The sequence below is a fragment of the Antechinus flavipes genome, chromosome 3, assembly GCF_016432865.1.
Source record: "Antechinus flavipes isolate AdamAnt ecotype Samford, QLD, Australia chromosome 3, AdamAnt_v2, whole genome shotgun sequence".
NCBI classification, from domain to species: domain Eukaryota; kingdom Metazoa; phylum Chordata; class Mammalia; order Dasyuromorphia; family Dasyuridae; genus Antechinus; species Antechinus flavipes.
The window spans coordinates 147,459,990-147,474,566 of NC_067400.1; the positions used below are offsets into that span (position 1 = coordinate 147,459,990).

Consider the following 14,577-nt stretch of genomic DNA (forward strand, 5'->3'; position numbering starts at 1 on the left):
TAACATTCTTGATGTGAGGGGATAGACAGTATAAAAGACTTGGAGATAAAAGTAGCCTCAGTATATCATATAGTGCCTGACTTATAGTAGTAAATGCTTATTAAATGCTTCTTCATTCATATATTCATTCATACAAAAACGAAAAGCAGAAAGTTTCTTCCCTCAAGTTTCAACCTACTGAGAGGAAACAAAACACACAGCTAGATAATTCTAGTAAATAGAAAATAGAGGGAGAGGGAGAATGAGAGGGAGAGAGAGAATGAGAGGGAGAGGGAGAAGGAGAAGGAGGAAGAAGGAGGAGGAGGAGGAGGAGGAAGAGGAGGAGGAGAACACATTGGGAAGAATATCTAGCATTTCTATGGGACACTGAGATTTGCAAAGCTCTGTACATCCATTATCTGATTTGATTTTAATAACAATACTGTGAGGAAGGTACTGTTATTATAATCATTTTACAGAATAAGGAATTGAGGCTCAAAGAAGCTAATGTTAATATAAATTATGTGCATCTGAGGTGGATTCCAAGCTCAGGTGTCACTGGCTACAAGTCTAGATCTCTATTCAATCTTTCTTTAAACAGAGTTAGCTTATGAAACCTGCTCAGTCCACTCTCAATGAGAAAAAGAAGTAAGGACTTTTTCTTCTTCCCAGTCCTTAAATGTGCCCCCATCAAGTTTGTATGTCTTTTTTGAGCCTTTTCTCTCCCTTCAAGACTACAACTTTAACCTGATTTCACCTAAATAAATACTTTAGCAAGGTCAGTACACTCTATATAGTTTACTCCCTCGAGGTGGCCATGAGTACAGGTAATGTGTCACAAGTTGTCCCACTAATGAACAAAGCTGGCTTAAGTCTTATTTCAGCAAGAATTCTGACATGAGAAATAAGGCCACATAGCCATCAAATGCAACGGATAAATTTCACACACAAACTTCTGCCCTCACATGGGATGCTGTCAGAGGTGAACAAGAACTTTTCATTCAATTGATGACTGTCTCACCTCTGGCCCACCACCAGAGGGTGGAAGAATAGCTAAAGCAAAGGATTTTCCTTAGAATTCACTTCAACTGTCTATCAGATTCCTCACAAGAAAGTGGCAGAGGGAGTATATTTTCAGCAACCAACAGGAAAGAGATTTGAAATGCTACTTCTGAAACTCCATTTTTCACTTACCTAAATAACTTCCTAAAAGAAAATGGGAGAAAGACGATGCAACACTCTGACTCAACTCAGACAAATGGGAATTGAAAGGAAGCTAGTAAGTAATGGTGGAAAAATCAATAATAATCTAGAAGGCCAAAGGAAAAAAATTAAAGACTTGTGGTGCATGTTACAAATCTGAGACTTCTAAAGTTCCCAGGGTGAACCTAGAGACCTTAGGAGTACATTTTCAGTCATTCATCATCTAAAGGAAAGGTATTTTCTACAGCCCAGTGGCAGGAATGAGCTGTCTATAAAGAAGGCAAGGAAGAATGATTAGATCTAAGGCAGGAAAGCATAGGTACAGAAGGAAATAAAACTTTTATATGGTTAGCAAATAAGGGTTAGAACTCTTTGTCAGTCCATTTAAGGAGGAAAGAAGTAATAGTGGCATTCTATTAAGCCTTTATCTTTCTACATATCCAAAGGTTTCTCTGCTCTTTTTGAAAATGTGGACATTTTAAGTTCTATTATCTCTATTTTCCTTGAGGTTTTTCCCCCTCCTTTCACAGAAATGCTTTTTCTAAATTCAAAAGACCTGAAAGGAAAGGGGGACATGAGAAGAACTGAGAAAAAAATCATTTTTAGGGCTAATTTCTTTCAGCATGCATATCAGTTAATAAGGCAGATAAGATTTCATGAAGAAACAGATAAAGTTTCTTAAGTCAAGGATTTCTAGACCCACTATTACAAAAGATACAAAATAATTTTTCACTTTTTTATCTTGTTCATTCATCTCTAAGCCAGCCAGTTATTGCAAGTGTTTAGTTTACCATTTGTTAGATATTTTCTTATATGCTATTTGGGAAAAAAGTACTTAAAAAGTGATCTTGAATCCAAAATCAATTAAATTAATAAGAAACAAGTATTTTCTGCATTTCCATATCGATTCATTCTTTAAAGAAACAATGACATCACCAGGGCCAACCTCCCCTGGGCCAGAAGTACATGCTCTAAGTTGGAAAAAATAAGATAAGTAGAAAAATCTGGAAAATAAATAAATTATTGATTTAACAGCTAACAACAACAACAAACCAGTGGCCCTGCTTCACTAAATTTGTTCAATATAGATGAGCCACATATATTATGAATTAAGATAACAAAGTTGTGAAGGGTTGTGGCTCCTTTACTAAGGAATTAAGATCCTTATTATTTTAATTGCCAACTAGAACCCAAAGTACTGAAAAATATTCAGAGTTCTCTTGAACCATACATACCCAGCAGATCTTTGGAAGGTGAACCATCATCCCTTTAAGATAAGGGCTGACAACTTTTCAAAAGTGACACTCAAATCACCTTTGCTGAGTCTGGAGTCAGAGGTTCTGGGTTCAAATCCTAACTATGGAACAAACAATAGCTTTGTAATCCCAAATAAGTCACTCAAGCTCTATGTGCCTTAGTTTCCTCATCTGTAAAACAGAGATAATAATACTCACATTACCTATCTCACAAGTTGTTATCAAGAAAGGCACTATGAACCTCAAAGGCTATATTATGCATCTGAAATTTTTAAAAGAATTTTCCCCTAAAAGATCATATTCAAATTTGCTGGGTATTATTTATGGTTGTAACCCTAGCTCCTTTGCTTTCTAGATTATTATAATCCAAGCCCTTTCCTCTTTTAAAGTGGAAACTGCTAAATTTTATGTGGCCGTGGTTCCACAACATTTGAATTGGTTCTTTCTGCCTGTTTGCAATATTTTCTCCTAAACCTGGGAGCTCTAGAATTTGGCAGTCATATTCCTGAGAATTTTCATTTGGGGATCTCTTTCAAGGGGTGATTAGAAAATTCTTTCAATTTCTATTTTATCCTTTGGTTCTAGAATGACAGGAAATTTTCCTTGATAAGTTTTTGAAAGATGACGTTAAGTCTCTTTGTTTGATCATGGCTTTCAGGATGTCCAATAATATTTACATTTTGTCTCTTTTATTTCCCATTATTTTTTCCAATGAAATATTGTTATCAATGAATTTTTCTTCTATTGTTTTTATTCTTTTAATTTGCTTTTAGTGTTTCTTGATCTCTAATGGAGTAATTAGCTTTCACTTGCCTGATTCTAATTTTTAAAGAAAAAACAATCCCCAATCTCCTTCTGACCAGTTATTTGATTCCCTTACCATCTGTTAGCTGAGAGCTCCCGAAGCTTTTGTTGCTGCTAACTCAGTCACCCCAAAAACTTGTACTGGATTGTTCACTCCAGTGATACCGCCAACCTTCTAAGTTGTCTTGGGCTAGAAAATTGACTCTATCCTTTTGTTGATTCTGCCACTTTCTCCCTTTGAAGTGTTGTTTTAATGTTGTTTGGAGGGGAATTTGAGAGAGTTCAATAAAGTCCTTGCCTTTGCTCCAACCATATCGACTCTACAGTCTCATCACTTATATTCCATCCCCCTCCAAATTGTTTCAACCAAACTGAACTACTTACAATCTCCCAAACACACCTTGTCTTTTTCTACCTTGCTGTCTTGTATCATGCTGAAATGCCCTCCTCCTTTTTTTTCTCCATGGTGCAAATGTCACTTCTACCAAGAAGCTTTCCTTGATGCCTTAGTTTATAACTCCTTCTGTGTGTTTGTTTATGTACAATATTTTTTATTATAGCTGTTTATTGTTCTTTAAATTTCCTAATGGACTTTGAACTAACTCCTCAGAAGCCAGGGAACACTATCTAAACACCCAGTTCAGTGATATAGCGATACATGATTTGGAATTCATTCATTTCACTTAGAATTTTTACGCAATAGAAATAGGAAAGTTTGGAGGTAGAGAGAATTTAGGGGGAAAGATAATGAGTTTAGTTTTGTATATATTGAGTGTAAGATGGCTACTGTACATCTACTTCAAGATGATAAAAGACCACTGGAAATCAACCCACTTCCCTTTTGGGTAATATTTTTTGTTATAGAAAGGAAAGCTGTGGAAACAAAATTTTGGTTATCCAACAATAAAAGAAAACAATGTCTATTCCAAGAATATAAACTATAAAGAGAGATTTAGATTCAATTTTAAGCCCAGTTCCAGTATTAGAGAACTTCTGAAAGAGTCACAATTTGAATAAACATTTTTTCTGCTTGTCTAAGCAAGATTTTTCTTTTTAACTGCTGAAGGGCTGTGAAAGCATAACTTGCCATTAGATAAGCCATATAAATTACAACAGACAAGTCCAACAGAAAGAAGTTATACAACAAATAGAATGGAAATATTTTTCAGACCATACTACAAAATCTACAGGGAGAATGAGAATGCACTTAGCATCTGTGAAACAGTTAGTTTAAAACCATTACAACTCCATCTTTCAATACTCCGTGCAGCCTGTGATCTATTCTGGACTCATGCTTGTCTCATGATCTAGTCAGTCAATAAGCATTTATTAAGCATTTACTATGTGCCAAATACTGTGCTAAATTCTGAGGATACAAAAAAAAAAGGCAAAGAGCTTACATTCTAATGGGGGAGATAATATGTGTGTGTGTCTCTCTTTATGTCTGTCTGTCTGTCTCTCTCTCTCTCTCTCTCTCTCTATATATATATATATATGTATGTATGTATGTATATAGTGTATGTATATGTGTATATATATACATACATACATATATATATGATAAAGTAAAAATAAGAAAGGTAAAACACTATAATTCCTTTATTATATAAAATATACTGTAAATAATAGTAAAAATAAAATAAATAAATATTTAAAATAAAATTTAAAAAAAAAAAGCTTCCTATAAAAGGTGAGATTTTGGTTGGAATTTAAAGGAAACTAGGAAAGTCTTGAGACAGAGATGAGGAAGGAGAACATATCAGGAATGGGGGACAACCAGAGTCAGAAAGAATCACAGAATTTCAAAGTTAAATAGTACCAATATTCAATCTGAAAAAATCCTGACTAAAACATATCCTATAAATGAGCAGCTGTTCTTTGCTTGAACATCCTCATTTGGTAAGGACCTATACCCTCTTCAGGGTAGTCCATTCTTTTTTAGCATGACTCTAATTGTCTGGAATACTTTCCAAATATCAAACATCAATTTTCCTCTAGATAATTTCCACCTGTTCCTTCTATTTCTGATTCTCTGGGCAAACAGAACAAGTATAATTCTTCTTCCAAATGAGTCGTTTTCGTAGCAAATAGAACTCTCATGTCTCTTTAATCTTCAACCCCAGGACATTTCCAGACTAATCCTCTCTAGCTCCTTTAACCAATTCTTATATAACACAATCACATACTACTTGGCTTGGCCTGGCCTAATATCAAAGCTTGATCAATTATCAATAACCATTAAAATGTATGTGTCTGATATCTTATTCCCTCAAGATATAACTCTTTAAGTCTTAATGATTAATTGGTACTAATCTACTCTTAAGAGATCAGTACTATGAACTGATGATAAGTGAAATGAGCATATCCAGGAGATCATTGTACATGATAACAACAAAATTATAGGATGAGCAATTCTAATGGATATGGCTTTTTTCAACAATGAGATGATTCAGACCAGTTCCAATTGTTTAGTGATGAAGAGAGCCATCTACTCTTAGAGAAAAGATTGTAGGAACTCAGTTTGGTTCATAACAGCATTTTTTACTCTTTGCATTTTATTTTGCTTCTCTTTTTTTTCCTTTTTGATTTTATTTTTCTTGTACCACAAGATAATTGTATAAATATGTATATTGGATTTAACATATATTTTTACCATCTTTAACATATATTGGATTACTTGCTATCTAGGGGAGGGGGAAGGGGAGGGAAAATGGAATATAAAGATTTGCAAGGGTCATTGTTGAAAAATTATCCATGAATATCTTTTGAAAATTAAAAAGCTTTAGTAAAATAAATAAATAAATAGAAAGGGTAAAAAGGGGGGGAAAGAAAAAAAATTCCTAAGATGAAAAAGGGGGGAGAGAGAGAGAGAGAGAGAGATAGCAGTACTCACTTAGCAAGTTAGCACTCCCTGGTAACACAGTTGCATTTCATTAGAGGTTTTCTGGAAACTAATTCTGATGGTAGGAATTTTAGGTACTATATTAAGTTAATGGTCAGAGCTATAACTAGGTTAAGAATAATCCTAAATTTAGAAATGGCTAGCAAAGATTATAGTCTTTCAGTGGCACAGGAAAAGATAGAACTGAGCACTCAATTACAGGTAGCTAGATGGATTGGTGGATAGAGCACCTCAATTTCTTCATCTGTAAAATAATCTGGAGAAGAAAATGGCAAACCATTGTCTTTGCCGAGAAAACCCAATGGGGTCACAAAAAGTCAAACATAATTGAAACAACTAAACTACAACAATAATATGACATTTAATTAACATAAATAGTTAATACGGGAAATTACTAGATGTCAAGTGGAGTTCCTCCTCTTCCTTACCCCTATCTCCATGGAAACCTCATCCATATCAGTTTTGTGTCATTCTTTGTCTTTCCCTCATGAGGTGCTGTTCTGACTACTTCAGGGGAAGGTTTGCTATGTGCTACTTGCTCCAGGTTCAGTAGACACTGGGTGCAAAAATTCTTAATAGACAGTTGGAGCCTAGTCATGCTTATTATGCCCCTGAAGTTCACACCATCTGTAAGGCTGACTCTGACCACCAGCATTATTTCATAAAGACTTAGATATTAGCTCTTCCTACACTCCCACCTAGCCCCTCTACCTTGGTATTCAACAGCAATGTATCTACATGTTCAAGAAAGGAGGAAAGACTATAATCAAAATTAGATAATAAAAAGCATAAGATGAGCAAGACACAGACCAAGATATAAACCACCTCTATACAAAGCAGAAGACCTTTGATAAAAAATGTCAGCCATGTTTCCAAATCTTTTCGCTTCACAAATCCATATGATCTAATATGAAAGTTCATTAAAAAGCAGCAATCCCAAGAGGAGAGATAGTGACTTATCTCAGTTTTAGCATCCCAGTAGATCATCTCTTTTGAGTGTCTCCCTGTTTTAGGCAGACATGACTTCAAACAGCCAATCCTTTCTCCCTTGCCACCTCCGGCCCACAGGAAGACTCATATTCATGAGTTCAAATATAGCCTCAGACATTTACTAGTTGTGTGACCCTTGTCAGATCACTTAATCCTGTTTGCCACAATGTCTTCATCTATAAAATAAGCTGAAGGTAATGTTTCACAAGTGGGATAAAGTCCCTATTGGTGACTTGCTTGAAGCCAACTAAAGGTATCAAAGCTGCAAGTTCAAAAATGGCTTTCTACTTGTAGAGATGTGAGGGGCCTCCTGAGCCTTGCAGATCAAAAGCAAAATTCAAATATAAAACCCGAGTTCTGTCAAGGGCTTTCACAGATCCTGTGGGCTCCATCTCCCACCCTTAGACAGGTCTGTGGATTTATTCTCAGTCTCTACTTCTGGTAATTGACAAAGTAGCAATTTCCCTTCTTTTTCAGATTTAAAGTTCCATATTGTCTTCAAAGTTACCCTTTAAATACAAAGGGAGGAGGAAAGGTTTTTGAGGACACTGAGGTATTGTTCCTTGTTTTCATTGTAACTGGGGAAAGCTTCAGTAGGCACAGTTAGAGTCCGGGCATTCTTGGCAGTCTCTTATTGTTCCTGGATGTTTAGGCTCCCAGGGGAAGAATTCCCGTGTAAGCTATTGCAGCCGGCTTCTGATAAATGAGTCTTAGCTGGTAGGGCAGTGAGAGCCCTGTACAAAAAGAAAAGAAAAAAAAAGAAGAAGAAGAAATCCTCCTCTGACTCTGCACAGATATATCTGCAATAATCCTCTGCTGAAACATCAAGGAGCAACACCAGAACCAACTGTCACCTTCTGTCTTTGAGAAACTGTTGTTGCAGCAAAGGGTGAAGCTTCATGTTCTTGGCTGATTTTTGTTCCTTTTGGAATCCTTGCTTTTGTTCCACCAAGTCCTGATAGTCACTATTGTGTGAAGGCAGATTGCAGGAAGCCTGACACATTATATTACTTCAACCAACAGATAATCAGATGTCATCTTCTTTTTATTACACAAAAGATCAGATTCTAACAAAAGCAAATTGCTATAGCGTTCGTTGATTCCTTCAGAGCTGTTATCCCTGACTAAAGTGGGTATAGATCCTTAAGTCCTAGAACTGAGGAATTCGTGAACATCATTTCTGTCTTTTTCCTAGACATCTGAACTACTAATGCATCCCAATTTTGCCTTCAGATCAGCTCTTTGAGGCCCCAGAGAATCTAGTCTGCAAGTTGCATTACAGACTGAATTTAGATACTGAAACAAAGGGCAGAAGTTTTAGTGCTTTATTGCAAAAACAGAAAGATGTGCTTTTGTGACTTTTTCATGGGGACATTTTTTAAAGACAAACTTGTTGGAGAAAAAAATTTTATGGGGCAGCTAGGTAGTACAGTGGATAGAGCATCAGCCTGAAGTCAGGAGGATCTGAGTTCAATTGGTCCCAGACACTTAATACTTCCTAGCTGTGTGACCCTGGACAAGTCACTTAACCCCAATTGCCTCAGCAAAAACAAACAAAAAAGAATGAAGGAAAACAATTATCAAAAAAAAGAAATAAAAAATTTCTTGCTTTATTATTTGGTGAATGCTAATTGTGGTAGAATTGTTCAAGTTATAAATGAATACATGGGGCCTGCTCAGAGGACCTTTGAGTTAAGTCAAATGAAACAATTCAGACCCAGACTTTTCATTCACATAATCCAATACCCTGAGAAGGAATTTAAAAATAAACCATGTGTTTTTCCATCTCTCAGTTTGGAAATTGATTACTTAAAATTACTGAAAGGTTTCAAAAAAGGAGAAGGTTTCTTAGGAAGAATCAGAAAGATGACAGTGGTAATCTATGCTAAGAAGAATAATTTCTAACACAAATACACTATAGAAAAAGTCTTATGGATCAGAATGATAAATAAGAGGAAAAGATTTTTAAATTATGGTAAAAATAATTCTAGAAATAAAAGTAAGACTTGAAACCTGAAGATGAGACTTGAAGAGGACTAGCATTGATAAGATCATTGTAGCAATACCTAGTTTGAAATAAACATGGAACAAATTCACAATGGTCATCCTCTTTGACAAAAGGGAAGTTTATTTAGGGGAAGACATCACAGACAAAACTAAGAGATAAAATAAGCAACAGGAGTGGCAAATATAAAGTAAAATTGGGAGAGCATTAGCAAGGAAAAGATAGACTTCTTCCTGACAGAAGACAGTCAGTTCACATCAGCATCATTGTCAGAGAACAAAGTAGCAAGTTGGCCAGAAAGATCCCTAAATGGAGTGTGCTGGAGTAGAAAAATATGAGAAACAAAAGATCAAGAGAGGTAGGAAGGGGTTTAAAAAGAGGCCACTTGAATGGGACAATCCAAGTCATTGGCTTAAAAGGATGTAAATGTATATGGCTTCTACATTCTTAGATTTAGAATCAGGTAGACCTTAGTTCAAATCTTGCTTCAGTTTCTTCTTTACCTGTATAAGTCATAACCTCTTGTAGTCTCAGGTTTTTTCATCTATAAAATGAAAATAATAATAGCTCCTTCCTCCAGGGTTGTTATGAGACAGTATATAAAGTACTTTGAAAATTTTTAAAGCATTGTGTAAATGCTAATTAGTATTATCATTAAATCTTTTCTTCAAGCTATTTTGAAAGATAAATTTAAAAGATTAAATTAGTGGAAGCAGAGATCAGAGAGAAAAAAAGAAAATGAAAACTTCACAAATTGGTTGTGTTTTAATAGAGTAATTATGAATTTTGATCAAGAAGGCATGATGTGGACTTAATCTCTTCCCGTGTCAGAAAGAAGCTTAAATGGCTATTATCAGATATAACCAATTCCCAGACTATCCTTTTTGTATATTGTGATTGTGAGGTAAGAATTCTTTATCAGCTTCTACTGTCCATCCCCCAATCTCTGGATACCTTCACACAACCTTTTGAGATATTGATTAACATATCTTTAAATGGGTCTAGGACGTGATCTGCCAGTTATTCCATCTGACTCCTCTTTGATTGTCCCTCTGAATTTCCCCCTTTTCTTCTCTGGGAAACCCCCAATAAAAATCTGCTTTTTGATAAAAAGATCTTTGCTAAATTCTTTGCCAATCTAAGCCCACTATGAGGTGAGTGCCTCTTTCTCTCCCTTATAGTGCCTTCCCTTTAATCCCTTTAATAGCACCTTTCTCCTTACTCTAGATAACTTCCCTTAATCTGCTAAACTCCTGTATGGTTTTAACCTGCCAGCCAATGTCAAACCCAGGCTATTTCGCATAGCTTATTCCTGTAATGGATTCTTCTAAATTCCTTTCCTTTCTAAGTATATGTTCTCCCAACTTTATTTCATATTTGCCACTTCTGGTGCCTATTTTACCTCTTATTTTTTTCTGTAACCTTTTCCCCTAAATAAACCTGCCTTTTGCAAAAGAGAATGGCCATTGTGAATTTATCACATCTTTATTTCAAATTAGGTATTGCTACTCTGATCTCATCAGGTATAATCAGGCAACATAGAAAAAAAGTGAAAAGATGAATGACTAAATTTCATCTATTGATGGTATATTGAAGAGTTTGTAGGGATTAGATTAGACTCTAAAAACTTATTGGACCTATTAAAGCTGCGCTCCTTTGAAGAAATTTTTTCAAATACCATATATTGTATGTATACCAGTCTTAAAAATTATTGGTCCTGTATAATACTAGAATTATATTATTATATAGCTTATTATATAATTAGAGTAATATAAATATAAAAATTAATTTCTTTATCTACATATAGCTATATTACCTAGATTTCCCCTTAAACTTAATCCCCGCTCTTGCCTTCCCAGAGAGCCATAACTTATAAGGAAGATTTTTAAAGAAAGAAAAAGAAGACAGGCACTATTTTTCATTGTCTTTTTATCCTGAATACCTTTAGTGGTTGCTTAACAAATGCTTTTTGAATTTCATTGAATTGAAAGCAATACAATTTTATCCCACTAATCTCTCTTGTGTTAACTTTTTTTCTTAAGGTTTTGTCAAATCCCTGAGAATATCGATTTCAATCTTTTAAAGATTAAAACTTCTTCTGGGTCAGGGATTCTTAACCTAGGATCTATAAATTTCTTATGTTTTTTAAATAACTATTTCAATATAATTGGTTTCCTGTGTGTTTTATTCTTATCTTTTATGCACTTAAGAACATAATTTTGAAAAGGAATTCTTAGACTTCAACAGATTATCAAAGAGATCCATGATACAAAAATGTTTAGGAACCCCAGTTTTATGATTTCCTAAATCTCATTCAAGGAAGGCCTCAAAGTTATACCATTGCTATTTTGTAGGTCCAATCTGCACACTTCAAAATTAAGAGGAGAATTCAAAATTCATTCAAGCTAAATTATTTAATCCAGATAACTAAAATTCATTCATTAGAACTATCTAATCAATGAGCCAATTGTTTGGGGGCTGTTTAAATTCCTTATTTCTCCAATTCATCTAAAAAAGTGAGACCCGTGACCTTGCACAGGCCTCCCTCAATTAAATCCAATTCACTTGAATATCATATCATCAACTTCCTGATGTCATGGTCCTCTTCAAGAATAAAGGACAAACAACAACAATGATGTGTAAGTACTTGTATGATGGAATCACTATAATTACAATTTCTTCCATTGAAATTTTATTTCTCTAATATAATAAGCATGTTTATTGCTGGATGGTTTTCCTAGGACTTGGGCCTAATAAACTTATTTGCTTTCTTTTAGTTATCATAGATGAAAACAAAACAGAATCCTGCTTTGAAGTGAATATTTTCTCATCATTTTTATCTTTTTTTAATCTTTCAGATACTTACCTGAGATCATGAATGATGGACTAACCAATCAGATCAATAATCCAGAAGTCGACGTAGACATCACTAGACCAGACACTTTCATAAGACAACAGATCATGGCCTTGCGAGTGATGACCAACAAGTTAAAAAATGCATACAATGGAAATGATGTGAATTTCCAAGATACAAGTAAGCAATCAGCTTAATTTAAAATCCAATTTGGTAATAACAAAGCCAAAAAAAAAAAAAAAACCTTAGTAAAATTTGGTGACCCTTATAGAAACCTTATGATTAAAATGGGATATTTAAAAATCACTACATAATTTTTCTTGACTAGAAATATATACCATTGTCTACATATTTCACTTCTCCAATCTGAGAAGCAACCTTAGAGTTTTGGACATAGAAACTTTGTAACTTTGTGGTTTACATAATTGATAAAATAGTATATTCAACTTAGAGTATAGAATATTCTTAACATATTCAACACACCAATATTGAAGCAAAAAGAGACAGAAACAGAATTTGAAACCCAAATCTTTTTGGCACCAAATCTAGCATCTAAACAAGTGACTATGCTTGTTTCTTCCACCAAAAATCTATTCCAATAGCAAGTCATTTATGGGTATAATATTACATGTAAGAATTTTATTACAGTTTGGAAATTCTGCATCAGAAATTATTTTTATTGTTTGAGGAAAGCAATCAGGGTTCAATGATTTGCCTAAGGTCACCCAATGATAAGTGTCTGAAATCAGATTTGAACTCAGATCCTCCTTACTTCAGTGCTGGTACTATATTCACTGTACCACTTACCTGCTCCTGTACTAGAAATGTTCAAAATTTTTTCAACACACATTTGCTAGAAAATACTTTCAGACTGAAACCAGGTAGGTTCAAAATGTTATCCAAGGTACAGAGAAAATATCTTTTGAAAAAGTTTGACCCTTTAAAAGAGCAAGTAATCAGGGAACTATCTCTTGAACATTAGGTGTACTCTTGTTATCAGTGACTCTGTAATTTGGTCATCAGAGCAAAAGATTATGCTTGCATGTGCATGTGGGAAATAATGAGAGAGAAAGAAGCAAGTTACAGATGGAAGATATTAAGTCATCTCCCTCTTAGCTATCATCCTACAGAGTTGTCCCGTGCAATATATTTTTCTCCAATTTTTGAATATTTTTATTTAATATTTTGAGTTCCAAGTTTTATCCCTCTCCTACACTTTCCTTACTCCCTCACTGAAAGTGTAAGCAATAAGATATAGGTTATATATTGTGATTATATAAAATATATTCATTGCAACAAGTTTTTAGTGTTTTAATAGATATAATTTTTTTAATTCCAACAATTATATTTCTTTAGTCAGGATATTCTGCCATCTGACAAAACTTGTAACCGCAGTGGGAATTTTTTCCTGCTACAATAAACCTGAATTTTATTCTTCTCAAAATCATCCTATTACTTCTTGAAAAATCTTTCCTTATGCTCTGACTCTGTGCCAGCCACTGCACTTAGTACCTAAGATACAAAGAAAGGCAAAAACAGGCTCTGCCTAAAAAACCCTCATTTTTTAATGGGAAAAGCAACATGTAAATAACTAAATATATATGACAGATACATGGTGAATATAGTTCTATTTCACAACAAAAACATTAATTTAAGATATTAAAAGTGAAATGAGGGTCAGCTAGATCATTCAGTGGATAAGAGCACTGACTCTGAAGTCAGGAGGACCTGAGTTCAAAGCTTTCCTCAGAAATATGTACTAACTGTGTAACTCTGGATAAGTCACTTAACCCCACTTGCCTTGCCAAAAAAAAAAAAAGTGAAATTAATTGACCATAAATGCTTTCTATATATAAAACTTTAAAGTGAAATATTAATTATATAAGTAAGTTCAACAACAAATACAACATATAGTATTATATATATATATTTATTATTTAAATATTTAAAATTAATAGGATAGAATTTGCTTCAGACTTGTTATTCATTCATTTTTCTGTTATTCTCCTACAGAGCAAGAGGTAGCAATTTATATTTATAAATTGCTACTTTAGTAAAATCTTAAAAGGCAGAGTTCTAATCCTGTCTTCCCTGACCATCCTATATTCTCCAAGCAAGAATAGTAAATAACAAGTCTGGAGCAAATTCTACCCTATTAATTTTTAATATTTAAATAATAAAAATTAATAATAAATAAAATTTTAATTTTAATAATTTAATAAAATAATTAATTTAACCCCTACAGAATGCCAGGTGTCAGTTGAGAGATTAGTAAAATCACATCTCAGAAATTTTGGTTTCTAGATCTTGAGCTTTTTTTCCCTCCTAAGGGACAAAGTTCTAGATAACAGCTTTCATTGAACATCAGTCACTTAAGGACTATTGCGTTTATATGACTTTTATCTTAACTCGTGGCAAGTGTGCTTGCTATTTCTTTCTGGTATTTATGAGCTGAGACAAGATTGCCATGTTCTTGGTTTTATCTCTCGAGACCTGTTTGCAAAAAAGGATATGACCTGATGCACTTAGATGCACAGCTCTAAATAGCATTGCCTGTTTTGGCTTCTATCTCAAGCTCAAAACC

The 14,577-nt window shown here is 34.2% G+C and overlaps 1 protein-coding gene across 1 annotated transcript in view; it reads left to right on the forward strand.

Annotated features, from left to right (window-relative positions):
- GPC6 (glypican 6) overlaps positions 1-14,577 on the forward strand; it is a 1,241,410-nt gene that overhangs the window by 1,211,386 nt on the left and 15,447 nt on the right. Inside the window, exon 8 of the mRNA XM_051984004.1 lies at positions 11,998-12,173. Within this exon, the coding sequence (XP_051839964.1) occupies positions 11,998-12,173 (176 nt within the window). The remainder of the gene's footprint in view (positions 1-11,997; positions 12,174-14,577) is intronic.